Source organism: Aythya fuligula, chromosome 3, assembly GCF_009819795.1.
Source record: "Aythya fuligula isolate bAytFul2 chromosome 3, bAytFul2.pri, whole genome shotgun sequence".
In the NCBI taxonomy this organism is placed as follows: domain Eukaryota; kingdom Metazoa; phylum Chordata; class Aves; order Anseriformes; family Anatidae; genus Aythya; species Aythya fuligula.
The window spans coordinates 78970976-78989737 of record NC_045561.1 but is presented as its reverse complement, the minus strand read 5'-3'; the positions used below and the strand labels follow the sequence as shown (position 1 = coordinate 78989737).

At 41.4% G+C, this 18762-nt stretch overlaps 1 protein-coding gene across 1 annotated transcript in view; it reads right to left on the bottom strand.

The window, feature by feature from the left end:
• RSPO3 (R-spondin 3) overlaps positions 1–18762 on the bottom strand; it is a 62063-nt gene that overhangs the window by 20679 nt on the left and 22622 nt on the right. The window contains 3 exon segments of the mRNA XM_032185197.1: positions 1485–1682; positions 4022–4168; positions 6240–6431. Coding sequence (XP_032041088.1) covers positions 1485–1682; positions 4022–4168; positions 6240–6431 — 537 coding nt within the window.

Here is an 18762-nt window from a genome sequence, read left to right as displayed (position 1 = left end):
CTGGTAGGAAAAAAAAAATACACTTTTTGGCCAGTTACAGTGGGCTAACAGGGCCGTGTTTTTCAAGCTGTGCTGCTGTACATGAGCAAAAGTGATAATCTTCATGGACATTTTGAAGATAGAGTCTTAAGCATGAGGGAATCTGTAAATAGTTTGCCTTGGCTGCTCCCTTGAGGCAGCCACACTGCTCTACCTCTCCAAGGCACTGCTGGACACAGGGAGGCTGAACCAAACTCAGGAAGGTGAAATCTGCCCCGTAGGTTCCCATAAATCAGTAGATCTAGCCAGTTCTTCAGTGAGGGAGAGGCACCTGAAGCTTCTGCTTCATAACATCTTCCTTCTAACATTTATTTCCTCATGAGGTATATTCTGAGGGAACAAGCCATCCTTCAAAAGGATTACGAGCTCCAAAACCTTTTCACATTTCTATCAGTAATCTGCAGCAATTCTAGTGATAATTTAACAATAGACACTGAGTTACTTCTTGCTGGCTCACACACATTCAGCTGCTGCACCCCTTCCACTCATCCTCAGAATAAAGCCTGCTTTTGAGTTTGAAAGGTTTAGGGGAAATAGAAGGGATGGAGAAACAGGAAGGGTGGGGAAAATGGGAGAGACAGTGAAAAGGAAATGTTCCCGTGGCACTCCTGTGTCAACCACAGTAACTGCACTGGAGACAGAGCAAGTAACTTCCCTGTACATTAAGGGGAGAATATCGAATAACAATCTCTATTGGGTAGAATTTGTATAAATTATTGTTTCATACACTTCTGAACCATCTCCCATTCTTAACATGTTGGATGGCATCCACAAGGTCCTGTGATGGGAAGTAAGCCCGACACGCTGGCTCATGTGGAGGGACAGTTCTGCTGGCATTCCTGATAACTGGGCAAAACCAGGTGGAGTGTCCCTTGGCTGCCAAGCAATGCTGTGGTCTTTCTCCCATGCTGGAACTCTGCAAGCCACATGTAGATGGCAGGATCAGGCCACATTGTTCAGCCAAAGCTATTATAAAGAGGTCAGGGTGGGAGAGAGGCCACAGCACTGTAACTACAAGAATTATGGGCATACCTGTAGGGGAGCATGAAATAGGAACCAGTTTGGAGGAATCCTGTGGTTGAAGCATAAAATTTGACTGCCTGATACCCAACAAGCAACTCCCACCATGACATGTTTTATGACAGACCTTTTTGCTCTGAGCTCCACATGCAACCCCTCATCTTGGCAGTTCTTTCAGCAGAACTTAGAGAGAATGTGCCTTCCCATCCAGCCCACCCTGTCCTCTCTAGATCACACAAAGCACATTTTTTCAGCAGCATTAGGACTTTATTTACTCCAGGCAAGGGCACGGCTCTCTCCAGCCCAAAGAACACCACATCAATGGGAACTTTGGTGAAACCAGCAGTCAAGGCCTGGGAATTCAGATGTGAATTATTAAACAAGCACAATACCAGTCTCAAATTATGATGATGATAATGTGGTACCTTTTCCTTCCTTCTGACATCTCTTTCTTTGTACAACACATTTTCTGCTCTCGCTTGTAGCTGGGCAAGGATTGCCCCTTGCTGACGGATGTTGTACGATCTCTCTGACCCTTATTTCATTTCCTCTTTTGAAACCACATGTTTTTCCTTTCTTTGTGCAAGGGCTCCATGGACTCCACTCACTAGCTTCACAGTGCACTGCAACAAACATAGGACAAGCTGAGCCTGGCCAATACCTTTTAGTATACATAATGCATATGGTACATTCATTTTATTCTGCATCAGCCAAAAGGCAGCAAAAAATAATGGAATTAATCAGGATTTACAGCAGTGAATTGAGTGAATTTGGACTGCTGAAGGTATATTACATAAAATAATGTCCAACAATCATGTCAGACACTCTTTTGTACCCACTGTTTTGTAATTCTGTTCCTGAAACAGGGCAACACAACAATTGCTTTCAGTGAAATCAGTTACTAGGTTGCTTTGGTTCTGTGGAGATATAGATCCTTATAACCTCAGCAGAATTAAACTTTGGTGTGACAGGAGATTGAAATCATTGTGTCAAGCTGCTGCAGTTGGTCTTAGAGGTACTGAATTTGGAAATAAATAGAGTTATAGTGAAACAACTAATATCAAAAGGTATTACATTAAGAGTCAAGCATCTTTGGTTATCTCTTGCTTGGTATTCAACTTAAATAATGAAAGAGCCAACATCTGTAATGCATATAATATTTAAGTAGGCAAAGCAGAGGGATGTAATCTTTTAAGAAAAGTACAGGTTGCCATTTCCAAACTACAGTGACCTGAACATACATCCTGTACTATTGGGAACTCAAAGGTGTGCATATGAACACTTGTCCTAAAAATATAGACAAAAAGGGGAGCAACCCTTGGAGCTTCAAAACATGCTCTTAATAGCTATGCTACTCTTGTGCCATCTCCTCAGTATCCTTCTCTTAACAAAAAGCAGTAAACACTTATAGTTGCTTTATATTCCCATGTGTGCTTAAGACTATAAACCTCCTCTAAAGAAGGAAAGGATTCTTGCTCCTCTATCAGGAGGATTTTGTAAGTCAACATTTTTCCAGCTCCAGAATTTACTTTCAAATTTTTCAAAACCTAAAACTATAACTGACCTCAGGCAATCTCTGAGCCCTCCTCCAGTGAATCGTCATGTGGCTCATTTTGTTTTTAATATTACACTGGAGCTCTCCTGTTAAAATAATTGGCCTTCACGTGCACAAAAAGGTTCTGTTTTTCCTCCGTAGCTTTAAATGGCTTTTCCGAGTTGAGACTGAGTCATTGTTAAAGCAGCTAAGTCTACGGCACTTGGAAAAAGCCACCAAGAAACAAAAATGATTTCTTGAATTGCTTTCAAAGATGAAAGTCTTTGCTAGAAAATAAAACCATAAAAACCATCACTGCCACCTGAACTAATAAGCGACAAACTACTTCACATTACTTTTACTCCTGCATTGCTTGCCCTGCAAAACAGGCCATGCCAGGGTGAGTTATGTGCACGACGCCGTGGGAGAGATTTCCATCGTGGCCAGGCTGCGCCTAAGTGCTCCCTGGTTGCTGGTGGCTGAAGAGGTTACCGCTCCCACCGCAGCTCCCAGCCCGCAGCCACCACAATTCACAGCCCGTGCACTAAAATAAGCTGAGCCCTGACGCAGCCTCAGCATGCCCGTGGCAGCGGATGTGAACTGCAGCAGCCCACAGGCAAACACATAACTCTTTCTGCTCTCTCTCAGCTGCAGGGGTGGTGGAGGGATGGAGCAGACAGCTAGGTGTGGTGACCTCCAAAATCACCCTGGCCGTGAATAATCGGAGCTTGTGAGTCAGAGGCTGAAGAGATACAAAAGCAGTTCTAGTCTCTGCAGCCGTGAGTCACTGCAGCAGTGCTGCCAGTCTCATTCCTTCGCTGACAGCGCTGTGCTATTCGGCATTTTGTTTTAATCCTCGCTGTCTGCAGTCAGGTGATTATACAAAAATATCATTTGGAATTTCATCTTTATCTTATTTTTTTAGCTTCTAGCCTTTGCTTCTGGGAAGGTAAGCTTCAAAATGCTCTAGCACACATGCTTGGAAGAGTCAGGTAGCCTAAGGGACTGAGAGCAAAGTAGTTAAGTATTTTAGTCTTTAAACTAGGTGCAGGGCCTGGCTCAGGATTTTTGAGCCTTTGATGTTAGCGATGCTGCATAACGCTGTAACAGATCATGCTTGGGATGGATGTCCTTCTACCTCAGGGTAGGCCAAACAGGTGTGATGACATGGGCCATAAGTCCTGAGGCAGAACTGCTCTTAACTTCGGGGCTGTGTTTTGGGGCACAGCCAAGATTGGCTTTTGTGAAATGTCATGAGTTTGCTGTGCTGAGGAATACACCTTGTGATGCAGAACTTGTCCAGGGCAGATTTAAGTTGCCCTTCCCTGGTGCCGTGACTGATCTAGCAGTTCGTGGCCTCCACTGACCCCCCACCCCCCTGAGGAAACCGGAGAGGATCAAGCCGTTATGTGACGGGGCCGGACTTACCGATACTGGTGCACTCCATCGTGTGGTTGTTGGCTTCCAGCCCATCAGGGCACTTTTCAAGGCACTTTCCACTGTACAAGTAAAACCCACTTTTACACTTTGTGCAGAAGTTTCTGGTGAAGCAGGTTTCACAGTCAGCTTTACATTCTGAAATGCAAACAGACAATAACATTGATGCTCTTTGCCATGAAAAACCACAGGCTCTCTCACACACACTAGAATTCAAGGCAAAATCACTTCATATGAATCACACACAGAATCACAGAATCACAGAATTTTCTAGGTTGGAAGAGACCTCAAGGTCATCAAGTCCAACCTCTGACCTAACGCTTACAGTCCCCACTAAACCATTTCCCTAAGCTCTACGTCTAAACGTCTTTTGAAGACTTCCAGGGATGGTGACTCCACCACTTCCCTGGGCAGCCTGTTCCAGTGCCTCACAACCCTTTCAGTGAAGAAGTTCTTCCTAACATCTAACCTAAAACTCCCCTGGCTCAACTTAAGCCCATTCCCCCTCATCCTGTCACCAGGCACGTGGGAGAACAGGCCAACCCCCACCTCGCTACAGCCTCCCTTGAGGTACCCATAGAGAGCGATAAGGTCGCCCCTGAGCCTCCTCTTCTCCAGGCTGAACAAGCCCAGCTCCCTCAGCCGCTCCTCGTAGGACTTGTTCTCCAGGCCCCTCACCAGCTTCGTTGCCCTTCTCTGCACCCGCTCAAGCACCTCCATGTCCTTCTTGTAGCGAGGGGCCCAAAACTGGACACGGTACTCGAGGTGCGGCCTCACCAGAGCCGAGTACAGGGGGACGATCACCTCCCTATCCCTGCTGGTCACACTGTTATGACTCTAGCATTGCAAAACAATCTTCAAAGGTAGCAAATTATTTTTAGATCTTCCCTATGCCCTGTACACGCACTGTGGGAAGCAACAAGTGGTCTTAGTATGAGTCGGATTTTAATAAGGATGGCCTGATGCTGAGTGGTCACACACTTCTTGTATTCTTGCAGACCTGTTCAAACTGAAAACAGAGCACAGCTCATCAGAATAACAATATAGTACTTATGATCTACCTTGACATAGCACAGGTAGTAACTAACTCCACCAGCTACATGTACTGGACCCAGTTCCACGCTATTTATCTCCATCCATCCAGAAGAAATAAAACATGTTTTATGTCAATGTAATTTTCATATTTTAAGTGACTTTCTCATGTTTGACCAACAATCCTGTAGTATTTCACACATCCTCTATATGATTACCCAGAATGGCATTAACAATATATTTTCCAGTTCTCAAGTATTTTTAAAAGACATAAGCAAAAACTGGTGCATGACATAGCTCGTGTCTTATATTTAAGGCCACACACTGCTAAAAAGTGAGCAAGTACTTACAGTGTCAAGTTACTCTGTAAGATTTTACTCTGGGGTCTGTTCATTAAATAACTTTTATTACCAGGTAAAATCTGGGAGAGTGGCTTGGCTGTCGCATGTATGTTTTTATATTACCTGTGGGGTTAAAAACTGAACTCAACAACAAAAATCCCAGGAGGGAGGGCAAGGAGGGGAATGAGAATGCTATTACAATCTTTTCCAGTTCATTTATGGTTCAAAATACACAGTAGGGTCAAAATGTTGCCCAAATGGTAAAGAATAGAATTGAGTTCTCTGTCTCCCAGCCCAGAGGCAACATGGATTGTTAACCTCCCCCAGATCAGGCTGAGACCTTGCCAGCTGGTACAGACATTTACACTGCTTGTGAGGCAAGCTATAAAGAGACCAGGGCAAAGCGCATCTCCACAGAGTGCCACCTTGTCTTCACATCTCGGGAGAAAGGCCAGGAACTGCCCCAGTCCCTGAGGCTCAGTGGCCTTTAGCCTCTGCTTTACAGAACTGCAGCTGCTCAGCCTTGCTGCCCCAGCCTTTGGAGGGCAGTGCCTGTCCCTGCTGCTGCCCTACTTCTGCATCAGGGTGTAGAGACAGAGGCCACCTCCCAGCTCCTAGGCAAGTCACTCAAGCAGAGCTGGGACCCTTGAGCATTAGGCACTTTTCTAATTTTTCAACTTAACTCCTTGTTCAGGTTAATATTTATTGCACTACTATAACAGAACTGAAAAAATAAAACTCGGCCTGTCCTCCTGCTTCTCTGTTGACTCGACTCCTAAGGAGCATTCAAATGAGGACAAACAAATCAATGTTCTTCCCCTTTCCCCAGCACTTACTTGCACACTTATTAATATCAGGATACCGTGTCCCATAGTATCCGCTTGGACACGAGGAAAGACATACTCCAATCTGTTTCATGCCAATCCTCTCCAGAACAAAGAAGAGTCTGGGCTTACATGACAGGCATCCGTTGTAGTCCGAACACGTAGCACACCCTCCTTGGCAACCCTGGCTCACGTTAGGATGCACTGCAAAGAGAAGTATTAAAAAACAAGGTGGAGAAGGAAGAGAATAAGAAATTAGAAAATTTCTTTCCAAAGAACAAGAGCATAATGGTTCCTCTGTACTTGGAAGGGTGGACCACCCTCCTCCCCTCTGACAGTTCTTTAAAGATTGTTTGTTTTTTTTTTTTTTTCTTGCATCTTTTATTATGATCCAACATTTCATTTCGGTGATTACTTCACCTGCATAAAAATGAGAAGCTTAACTGACATGCTCACATCTTGCAGAAATAACAAAGTGCAAATTAAATTTAAAATAGATTTTGTAGAACAGCAGCATCCTAGAGAAAAATTATTTTTCTTCTAGTTATTTCCAGTGTTTTTCCTGCTGCTTCTTCAGTTAACCTTGTATGCACTTGACTCAGCAGATAAATACACATTCATATATATTTGCTTTTCAAATCTGGATGATTAAAAAACAACCCAGTATATCATTTCCTTCATTGACTAAATGTATTTTGATTGAGTTCTGCTGTGCAGAATATGCCCCTGTTAGATCTAATGCTAATTTGCTCTAATAAAAAGACACAGGAGAGCCATCCTTCTCACCCTCCTTCTTCCTCTGGAATGTTCTCTCTGGCATGTTTTTAATCTCTAACAATTACAACCTGATGTTCAGACTTAACTGTGGCATTTACCCTGCTCCAATCCCAGCATGGAGCATAGGTAGGATTATATTTTCTTTTCAATTGGATTGTTATAATTCTTCAGACAACGAAAGGAAACCTTAGTACACTGACTGCTTAAGACTATCCAGTTTTTATTTGGAAGTAGCAGAAAAACGGGAGATATTGCAGGCTGTATTTTCAGCAGCAGATATTAATCAGTGAATTACTTCTCAGTGGTACAGAGTAATGTTTTGTATCTCTCAGTATTTCAGAAGTTCTTACCTCCTTCTAATTCCTTCTTGGCTGCATTCTTAAATAAGAGTTTGATAATTAAGCATCAAGTAGCTCTAGGCCTGTGTCACTGTTTTTTTGGCCTCTTCTTGTATGACAAACCCAGACGTTTTTCTAACTGTAAACTTTAATTAAGACATCTGATTCTATTTTATATGTAAGATAAATCCAGTCCTCATTTATATTTGTAAATCCAATTTGTAAATACTGTCATCTTCCTGTTCTGCTTTGTCCTCAGGCTTGTGATATTATTATAAATATGCATGTTCCATACTTTTATCACCTATTTTAGTGTTCTGAACTTATTTTTATCTGCAGACGCTGATAAATAGTTCCCATACACAATGAACTTGCTTTTGTCATCTCCCTTCTGTGGATCCCTTGGAAGTGGACCAGAAGCCCATATGAATCCATGGCTTACAGGGTGAAAAGCACCACTCTTGCTGCTAGCCTGGGGGAGTTTGCCTGGTGGCAGGGAAGTTTGGTAAAAATACATAGCCCAGAAATGAGAAAGGCACTCCTTTATACTCTGAGATTTCAATGGCCAGTATCACAATCTGAGAAATCTCAAAAGGAGTTCAAATTCACTTTTCCTCTTCAATTAACAGAATACAGAATGAAGGTTATTTCTCTCAGTAGGGCTGAACAGGTAGGAAAAAAGAAATCCTTGGCCCTGCTTAGGACAAACAATTTCAATGAGAACATAAGAGCCTAATTCTCTGTGCCCCTAAGGCACTCTGTGGAACAACCACGAGGGAAGTGTATTTACCACCAAGACACACCACTACCATAAGAATAAACAGCATTCTGCATAGTGAGAAGCTGCAAGCACAAACCATTTATCAGATATGTTTTCACCAAAGTAGTGAACTCAAAGTACCAAAAGTAGTTTGTCACTTCAAAGTAGTGAATGCTCTCTAAATACAGGACAATGTTTTGCTGAGAAGATTCCAAAGGTACAGAGTGTATTGATTCTGAAATTAAGAGCCAGAAAAAATTGCTTTTAAGAGTTTACCATGTGAAAATGTCCTTGTCTCTCTCAACCCTGTGTTTTGGTTCTTGCACGAGGCTACTTTCAAAGGCAGACATCGTAATGTGATCTAAGAAGCTGACATTATTTAAAAACTATCCATGACTTTCCTTCATTAAGTCTGACAGAGGGAAGAAAAAGCAGCTGAAGTACAAAATATTTGTCATCAAAGCTGCTATATAAAATATGGATGATCACTTTTGACAGGAAACATATTACGTGTGAGCACCTGTGACAGATCATTATGAATACATTCACTTGACAGAGAAAACATTACGTGCAACTGCTCAGAGGTCAAGCTTTGTGTGTGAGCCCTTAAGACAGGCAGTGCTTTATTGCCAAGAGAAGATAATTCTCTACAGCTAAAATCCATCACATGGCCAATTTCCATCTCCACTAACTTCAGCAATATTAAATATAAAATAACATGTTTGCATAGCCATTTTCACACTTTCTCCTCTTTTATTCGTCTCAGATATATCTAAAAAAAAAAAAAAAAAAAAAAAAAAGCACATAGTTTCAAATGGAGAATCATGTTGTTAGTGTTACGGAGGAAGGAACAAGTTAACATATGTAAGTCAAGCTCCATTTAAAGGTTGATTTCATGCCATGTTATAACACAACGTGTGAAACAAAACAAGCTTCTGGTCTTAGAAATGCAGAGCAAACGTCTCATTGAAAAGTTAGAATTGATATTTTAAATTAGGAGGAGTATTTTTTTTTTCTTTTTATTTATTTTTTTAATCTTAAAAGCTATTAAAGGGATTTTTTTTTCTGACTGTCTGTTGTGCTGGACATTTCTTTGAGCCTGATAATCTGTGTAATGAAATTGTGTCTCATTAAGCTTGCTTCGAATGCAAGGTAGGCCCCTATGCTGGCTCAGGCAAGGAGAAAATCAGGAACAGACAAGTGCTCCAGAAATTGGTACTGTCTGAAAGCCCAGCACTGTGCTTTGTTAATGAATCTGGAAAAAAAAAAATTATGGGTGGAGGGAAAATATTTGTGTCTAGAAAATGAGGGAGCATGCTGGAAAAGGGTCATCTCCAAGATCTATCTGACAACCTTGCCCTCCATAACTCTCAGCCTCCACCCTCTCCAGTTTAGGGCTAGGCACTTGCCCGAGGCCTGCAACACAGTGAGCAGTGGCTGCTAGGGCTGGTCCCTCCCGTTCCTAAGGAGGCCAAAATGAAATAGGACAAACTCATGCTTCTGACCACCTTTGTGCCTGGGGAGGGACCTTACTGCTGCAGGGCAGAGAGCTGGCCTTTACTACTTCTCTCTTGGTGCATCAAGCTGCTGAAGCCTGGAAATCTCAAGCATTTCAGCAGTTGCACACTGTAACCATGAGGAAGCAACCAGAAGTGGTGAAATCTGGCCAGTGGTGAAATCAGGCAATGCCTGGCACAGGCATTGCTTCAAATTTCTATACTTACTATACAGTAAGTAAATACTATACGGTATTACTATACAGTAGCAACAAATAAGTAATGTAAAGAAGTGCTTTGAGGTCTACAGGTGAAAAATTACTAGGAGAGCAGCAACTGCTCCTGTTAGCCACAAGTTTTAGATGTGGTAGCCAGGCAGAGAGAGGGACGGTGCCTTGGCAGGGGGTCAGGCACTGTGTCCGCACAGATTAGGCCCTGGCTGTACAGCCAAGTGGTCAGGGTTTTAGCATTCCCCAGAATGCTCTCACTTGTAACCATGTGGCCTTTGGTGCAACCTACTTCATTACAAAGACACGATAAAATAAAATGTGTTATAAAAATTCCTCCATAACCCTCAGAACAGTTTTTTTTTTTTTTTTTTTTTTTTTTTTTTTTTTTTGTGACTTAAAATGGAGGTATGCTGTGAGCAGCCTGCTAGGAGCAGTGCCGGCAGTCAGAGGTGGCCCAGCAGCAATTGAGCAAGCCATCCTCTTGTTTTCCAGAGCTCTTTGAACACAGTGAAATCCTACACTCTCAGGGATGGAAAACACAGCACAACAATGGGCAAAGCAAATGGTGGAAGCACAGAGACCCACAGAGATATCCTTACCCACCTCTTACACAAGGATCAACCAGGACTGCTTACTTGCATCAGATCCAAAAGTATGTGTGTGCAGGCTCATGACTGGTTTTAGGTCCAGAATCCATCCATTATGTTTTTCTCTTTAGAAAGCCTAACTACTAGAGATCAGAGAAGACACTAAGCTAATCTTGAACTATTCCCAGCCCCTGTCTGTCTTTAAGCTCTTTTTGGCTTGAATGCTGTTTTCTGTTTTTGTTTTTGTTGTTGTTGTCATTGTTGTTGGTTGGTTGGTTGATTGATTGATTGATTGATTTGTGTGTGTACACTGTTTGTCCAAATATTAGTTTTCAGCCTCATTAGTGAATGAAATCACTGGGGATTTTCCTTTCTCAGAATATTTTCCAAAGTACTTCTCTGAAAACAATGAGTTGTGATCTCCCTATTAAAAATAGAAAGTTAGGGACAAGGAGCTGAATTTGAGTCTGAACTTTAAATCCTGGGATGATAGGTGATTTTGATGGCACGCAGCAAACAAATTCTAACACCTTTGGCGATGAAATTTTGCGCTTAGTTTTACTTCGTATACATATTGAAAGTGATGGTATTAAAAAAAAAAAAAAAAAAAAAAAAGAGTATACATGAGAAATCCAGGAATCCAGGCAGGAGTATATTTTCACAGCCGGGGGAAAAGCTTGGGGTAAAAGAATATTCTTTTCCCATTTGCTGCAGCTGAGGTGCACTGTCTTACCATCAATCTTCAACTACAAGAAGTCCATTTAGAGGGTCATTCTTGAAATGGATGTGCTAGACAAATGAAATCCATCCGTGCTAGGAAGCTGTTGTTACTTCTGGTTTCTCAGGCCTGTGAGTGCTCACAGGAAATATTTTCACAGCAGAGTTACTCTGGAATTCAGCCTCTCCTGGGTGGACCTCGCTGCAAGACCTGAGCCCTGCTTCAGCTTCACCTACCAAATCACACCCCATGGGTACCAGCCCTGGTGATGGGAGATTTGTGACAAGATATCCCTTGAGTTCTTGTAACACTTATCACTCTGCAAGTTCTTTGGCGTCTGTTTTTCTCTCTCTTGCTTAGTGTGAAGCAGCTGTCTGTGGCAGTGGCCTGAAAACAATACTTCGTGTGAAGCACAGTTACTCTTAATCATGCGGACTGTCCTTTAGGCAAAAGCAAATAGCATTTGGCAGTGAGCTCTTCTAATGAGAAAGTCATTAAGGAATTCAGTTTGCAAACCACAGCATATTTCCTCATACTCTTTCTTGGACAGCATTTCTCTGTGTGCAAAATACATTAGAAATGGAACAGACAATTGTGGGGCAAAACCACTGAACCAATGTGTAGGTAACATACAGTGCAGAGCATGGGAAAAGCCCAGGGGTGGTGGAACAGCACTGGGAGAATAAGTACACATGGGTTTGATTAGCTTGTATTATCACTGCTAAAGAGATTGCCAGCCTGGGCTGAAATGAAACCTGAGCTTAATCTTACAGGCTAAGCTCTGCTTGATAGCTTGGCCTTAAATCACCCACACGGAGGCCAGGGACTTGATGTGTTGTGATGGGGCAGCAGCTGGGCTCTGTAGGGGAGGTAGACCCATTGCACAGTAATTGCTACGTTTGATTGGCCATAAGGTTTCTGGGATGCAACGGAACCAGTGGTGATGCCTGAGGAATGTGAGCTCTCCATCCAACCTCCCCTGGATTTAGAGTAGTCTGAGGAAACCTTGAAAGGAGAGACAGCCACAAAAAGAGCAAACAGGAAAACCAGTCTCAAAGTCAAGTGTTAAACTCTTAACATCTTCTCTTCCTCTTTGTGATTTGTGCTTCACAAACACTTTTAAGATTTCTTTCTAAGAGGATGGCATCTCTTCCAGATATTTGTCCTCTTCCAGATATTTGTCTGACTTCAATTTTGCTTCAGAGTATTGCTACCTTCTGTAGTACACAACATATAAAAAAGATGATCGTCAAGTGTTTTGAAATAAAAAGATCCCATAAGGACTGAAACATCTGCCTGGCCTGACAGAACATTTTCCTCCTCCCTCAGTTACATCTGAGGATAAAGAAACCAACCTTTTTTGTTCACCAAGTGTCAACAGTTCTAAAGAGGAACAGAAAGATGAGTATGGGACTGTCCCACAGTCTGAGGGAGTATCCGTGACCATTTTGTAGTGGTGTCTACCAGCAAGGAGGCCCTCATCACAAACAGCCAAGATCTCACTGGGGGATGCCTCATCTTTATTAAATACATGTCTGGCAAAGTGATCCTGAAAATTAAGTACACTGGCTGCCAGAACACATTTCCCCGGAATTTAGTTAGAAAGAGCATCAACAGACTGAAAAATCTCACCAGGGGTACAGAGTTTTGTGCAGTCTCCTAGCATCTTCAGTGCAACAGAAATGAGCCACAGCAACCACAGATGGCTCCTTCTCATTCCAGAGAGTTTTGTAAATAAACTGAAAAATTCTTTTCATGGAGAAAGAAGGGAAATTGACTTTTTTTTTTTTTCTTTTTTTTTTCCCCCACGTACTATGGAGCACCACTACAATTCAGGGATACAGGAAGATTAACCACTATAGGGAGCAAAGAGGATTCCAAAGGCAAGTTGCCTTAAGCACCCTTGTGATGATGGAAATGGTAGGATCAGGTCATGCAATATCTGTTTACATCAAGTTCTAAATCCTATAAGCAACTACAGATTTTACAGGTAGAGCCAGCTATAGTTATTTCCAATAGCCAACCTTCAAGACTACATTATGAGTCTTCTATAAGGGTAAGAAACTGAATGACATTAGCACATCCTTACTGTCTAGATAAGATTACATGTTACAGAAGGAAATGTATAGGATCTATAAAGAGTAGCAGTAAGAAACACCTAGTAGCTCTTTAACCAGTGTGTCATGACATATGCTAGACTCGGCTATATGCAAAGCAAGCATCTGTGCTGAGGAGAAAGAATGAGACATGAGTTTTGGGAAGAGATTATACTTTCTGTATGTATATTTGGACAGTATTTTAACAGTCTAAACCTGCAAGATGACGTCATGAAGCTCTCCAGTTGATTCTGCACTGTTTTTATGGGCACAGAACTCCAAAACCAGCGGTTTAAAAATTGTCAAATGCCACCGTGATCCCCATGACTCCCAGATCTCTTCATTACAAGAGGTGCAGACTTTATTCAGGTAAGAAAAACATACTCTTATATTGTACATGCTCATTCTCTCAAATATGCAGGCACATTTTCTGCCTTATGCTAGCCTTCCATTTATTATTCATATGTTTCTAACAAAGCTCATTGGTGATAAGGTTGTCGTGCTGGCAGCAGAGCCTGTCCCCCCAGTTTACCTCTCTTTTTTTTTGCTGCTCCAGCATACTGGAGACTTTTATTGTTGCGTATTACACAGATGCTCGTGCACTTCCAAGCTGTATAAGGATCACTCAGCTCATACTGTCAACATTACACAACTACAGTAGCATTTGCAAGTTTCCCATTTCCCACAGGGTCTTTGGAGACCAGAGTTTTTCTCTCAAAGTTTTGTTTCAGAAACCACAGAAAGAACAGCAGGATGTAACAGATTTTACTTTCCGTGCTGGGGACTAGGGAGAAGGGTTTAGACAGCAAATGCCTGTAATCCCATGTCAAAGTTATGATTTTTCTACTACTATGTTTACAGCGTTAAAAAATTAATAAGCTAGACAGCAAGCCAGCCCACTGCCTTGGCGTTGCTCAGATGTGCCTTTGGTCAATTACTTAATATCCTCTCAATTTTGTATATTTTCATAAGTGGCATTGATCAGAAGTTTGTACTGAATGAACTAATTTTTTTCTGTGTGATGATTAAATTCATACCACGCTGAAACTAACTGGAAGCCCCAAATTATGTTGTTTGCAGTGGAACTATTCTGGATCGATGCCTGCAACCATTGAATCAGAACCTGTCTCTTTAAATTCAAGTCTCACATCAAGATTTGGACCCAGAGTATAGATACTAAGAAATATTGCAGTGCTGGAAGGTCTCTAAAAATTGGGTTCTACAATTTGTAACAGTGATAATGATCTCAAATTTTCCTAGAGGAAAAAGGGTAAATTCTTCAGGCTGACTGGCCTATCAGTGACACAAGATACCGTCCAAAATTCAAGTTTAAGTTAATGGCAAAAATACTAGAAGCAGTCTAGTGACTGCTTCTCTGCTGCAGCATTGGGTAGTGATGCATACGCTATCAACACCTAGCAAATGAAGACACAACTATTTTCATCTCTCTCATGCCACTGGGACCTGTGCCAGTTAAAAAAAAAAAAAATACCAAAGGTTTCTGAATGCAAAATGTGATCAGTAATGATATGAAATCAAATTCAGCTCTGGTAGAAAACAGACAAGAGACTTCACCACCAGCTGGCTCAGACTCTTTGGCTGCCATCCTGGCCCACCAAAGTCAACAGCACAGATCCTCTTAAGAAAGGGGGACGAGGATCTCACTCATTTGTTAATCAACAGCTTTTGGGTAGCCCATGATTTGGAGCGCCCTTATCTGATTTATAAAGGTCAGTGTGATTAGATGGCCTGTTTTGAGTGGGATTAAGCTTTAGGTTGGGTGAGATTTAAGTAAGTGTCTGATTCCTGACAAACTGACTCAGTTCAACAGCTCTGCAAGTCTGGCCCTCCTTGTGAAGTAAATATGAATGGCACGTAGTTAGGGCTTGTTTCATCACCCTTTGTGCCTTCTGCCCTCCCTTTGAAGTCCGAGCCTCCCCCTCCCAACCTTCTTTGCTGCCTCACACACTGGCCCACATGAAAGACATTTCGCACTCACACCAAGCATCCTTCTCTTCCCTAAGACCATAATAGATCCAGCGTCACTGCCCTGATACGCAGCAGGCAGCTTACAGCCAACCCAGAGCCATGCTGGGCAGTATTTGAGCTGAATTATTGGGGCACGGGTGATGAAATCAAGGCTAATATCCACTCTGGGCATGAGCAGGGACACAACTCATTTGTCATACGGTGGTGGTGCACCACCACTGCCTGAGGATTTGCACACCCATCTCCTCCGCTGAGTGCAAGAGAAAACAAAGCATCTTTTTCATTATTGTTACTTAAATGTGGCCTCTGTAAACATACGTCCTTCATCCCAAAACTAATTAATGGCATAATGCTCACACACCAAGCTCCACAGACAGTTAAATCAATCAAAAGCATGCAGCAATCCCATTGGGTGCTGTGGTGGCAGGAAGAGGCCCAGGCAGAGGCCAAGGTACCTGGAGGCCAAGGCGCCTGGGGGGGAGGCCAAAGTGCCCAGCTGCCTCCTTGCTGGCAGGGTGGAGGAGCCACAAGCTGCCCAGGGTGGGGGTGGCCTGGAGAGGAGGCCAAGCACTGGGAGTTCGGTTCTGGTGGCTGAAGGGCACCCCTCATTTGCTCTGATGCTTGTCCCTATGGATCAGCTGTGGAGCAGAGGATGGGAAGGCTGTTTCACAAGGTTTTTTAAATGTGGGATTCATGGGAAATTGTCATAAGAACCAAAAAAATACAAAATATTCCATTTAAAAAAGATCTATTTCACTTTGTTGGAGATATTTGGCTTCAGTTTAACTTTTTCAAAATTCATATTACATATAATAAATCCAAACGAAGCATTTGATATGAAAAAACAGTTCAGAATATCTCAAAAAATCAGTTCCAGAAGATGTTACAGGTGTTTTTTTTTTGTGTTTTTTTTTTTTTTTTTTTTTTTTTTTTTATGGTACAAAATGCTTCTTATTCATTCTCAGACAGAATTCTGTCAAAGTTGTTTTATGAAATATTTGAATTTTTAGAGAGTGGCATGTTCAGTTGGAATGTTTTTCTGTAAGTGATTCTCCAAGTGGCTTTAATTTGTAATAACTAAAATGGTATGGAATGGTAAGATATAACATTTTAATTTGCAAGAAAAAGGAAATTCTAAAGAAAAAAAAAAAAAATGAGACCACCTATTGACAAGACTAGGTAAAGAAAAAATAACCAGAAAGGCATACAATTGTATATGAAACTGGTAATTAAATATCTAGAAAAATTTGGGTTAGCATTATGAGTCTGATTAAATATTTTCAAGTAAGAGTTATAAAATCAAAGTTTTTTAAACTGCTTTAATGTTCTTTCTTCAATTGGGACAAATTACCCCAAAACCAACAAAAAACAAACAACAACAAAGAAAAAAGAAAAACACAAAAAACTTGTGTCTTTAAAATCAATTTAACCTAAAGTAGAAATTAAAAGAAATAAATTAAAAAAAAAAAAAAAAAAAAAAAAGATTATGAATTGTAGCTTCTAAAGGTGGCTCATTTTTTATTTGTCAGATATATTATTTAACATTGTTGTTGAACAGCAAATGTGATGTCCAACACTTCTAATTGCACAAATTGTCTTAAAAATATACTTTTGCTAGTCTTTCGCCTACAGCAGTAGTATGTGTCACATAATTTAGACTGAATCACAGCAGCATCCTGAGGGCATGTCACCCTACACTGCACAAGTACAATTTGTGAAACACCTCTTCCTACCCAACTTGCTTCACAATGAAGTGACCCATTTGCTGAGATGCCTGCTTTTTCAGGTGTCAGATGCCTTAGCCAGCTTGAAAAATATTCTTGGCACTTTGCAACAGTGCTCTGTTGAAGAACATTTTTCTAATAACTATAGCAATGAGGAAGAGAGGACTGTTCTGTTCTGTTTTGTTATTCTGTAAAATAATTAACAGGATGCAGAATAAATTATAGAAATAGAAACCATTGCTGCAAACAGAACTGTCTAATATAAGCTATACCAACAATTAGTCAGGCTTCAGTGAAAACCAAACATCCCCCAGATATTAGAAAAACATGAAATCACAGCAGTTATTTTTAAAGCATCCAATACGATGAATATTTGGCAGCTCAACTGGTGGCTAGTGGCTTGCGGCTCCACGTTAGGCTGCCATGAGCCAGGCGTCAGATATGAAATGACCACAACAACACCACTCCAAATGCTGGGCTGCTGCAGCAAAATTGTGATAAAAAATGACACAAGCGGATGCCAAAAAGGACAAAGTGAAAGGAAAGGTTGAACTGTGCCCTAGTATGAAAACATCCGCTTTAACTGACTCCTTGGGTTTGTGGAGTTGCATGAAGCAAGTCAAGTGACTTGCTGTTACAAAGAGGTATCAGCTCCTCACCAGTACAGTATCTGGAGACAAAAATTCACAACAAGCCAAGCTGCAGGTTTAGGGGATGCTGTTCTGATGCAGAGTGATGGACCAAGTCATCAACCTGTAATCTGTAGAGCACTAGAGGTCTGCATCGTTTTAGGTATTGAAAAAAATGATTGAGATGGTTTTGGTTCCCAATGCCAAAACAAGTTTCCATACACTTCAGTACAGAAAAAAAATGAAACAAATATTGTGGAAGAAAACAAAAGGAATAGGTAAACTTTCAACATCTAGCCTACTATTTCCATATATCTGAAGACCCTCTAGCAGCACCACAGATTTTTGTACTTTTTGGAGAAAGCTAGGAATTCTTGTATTTGAAGGTTGATGAAATTACCTCCATATTGTCTGTTTCAGAAATATTTTCTGTTTTCTGTCATTGGAAAGCTGAAACTATTAGCATCAACATTTTCAAATCCAGGGCCTTCAGTGAGACAACTAATGCCCCCACTTCATTCCTGAACACATAACCTGATTTTCGACATGCCTGTGGAAGATGCAAATGGTCAGCAGTCTGAAAATGCAGCTATTTATTTAGGATGTTAATCAAAGGGTTGTTGCTTCACTTGTAGAGCCAAACTTAAAAGTTTTGGCCTTGTCATATTTGGGCTTCAATTTCTTCAGCTGCAAAGAAGAAATGATACCTATCTCTTAGGAGTGTCGAGGTGTTTAATTCATAGATGTTTACGATATGTTCTCAGCTTTGGCTGAAATTTCTGGCTTCTTACTTTGCCTTTATATGTAACTCTGTGCTTGGCACTACATTCTGCTTTGCTTTATATGAGATTCTCTTATATACATCAGATTGTTACGAAAACATCTACTGAGTCATGGGTGCAAGTGTGGTAACAATTTATTCTAGTTACTTGTATGACGTTTCCAAGCACAGATTTCAGAGGCAGATTGAGACAAGTTGGGAAGTCATTTCTTTTAACTTTCTGATTTCTGCTCTTTGACTGAGGAGATTAGATTATTGGAAAACATGCTATTAGCGCTGGCTTGTAACCAAAGGATCTGCTTTGCATTCTGCAAGGGGTGCTGTACTTGCTGTAAATGAAGGAAAAGAGCTGGTTAAGTTACTCCAGCAAGGAATGTTCCCTTTGGGAATTGTCCACAGAAAACTAGAAC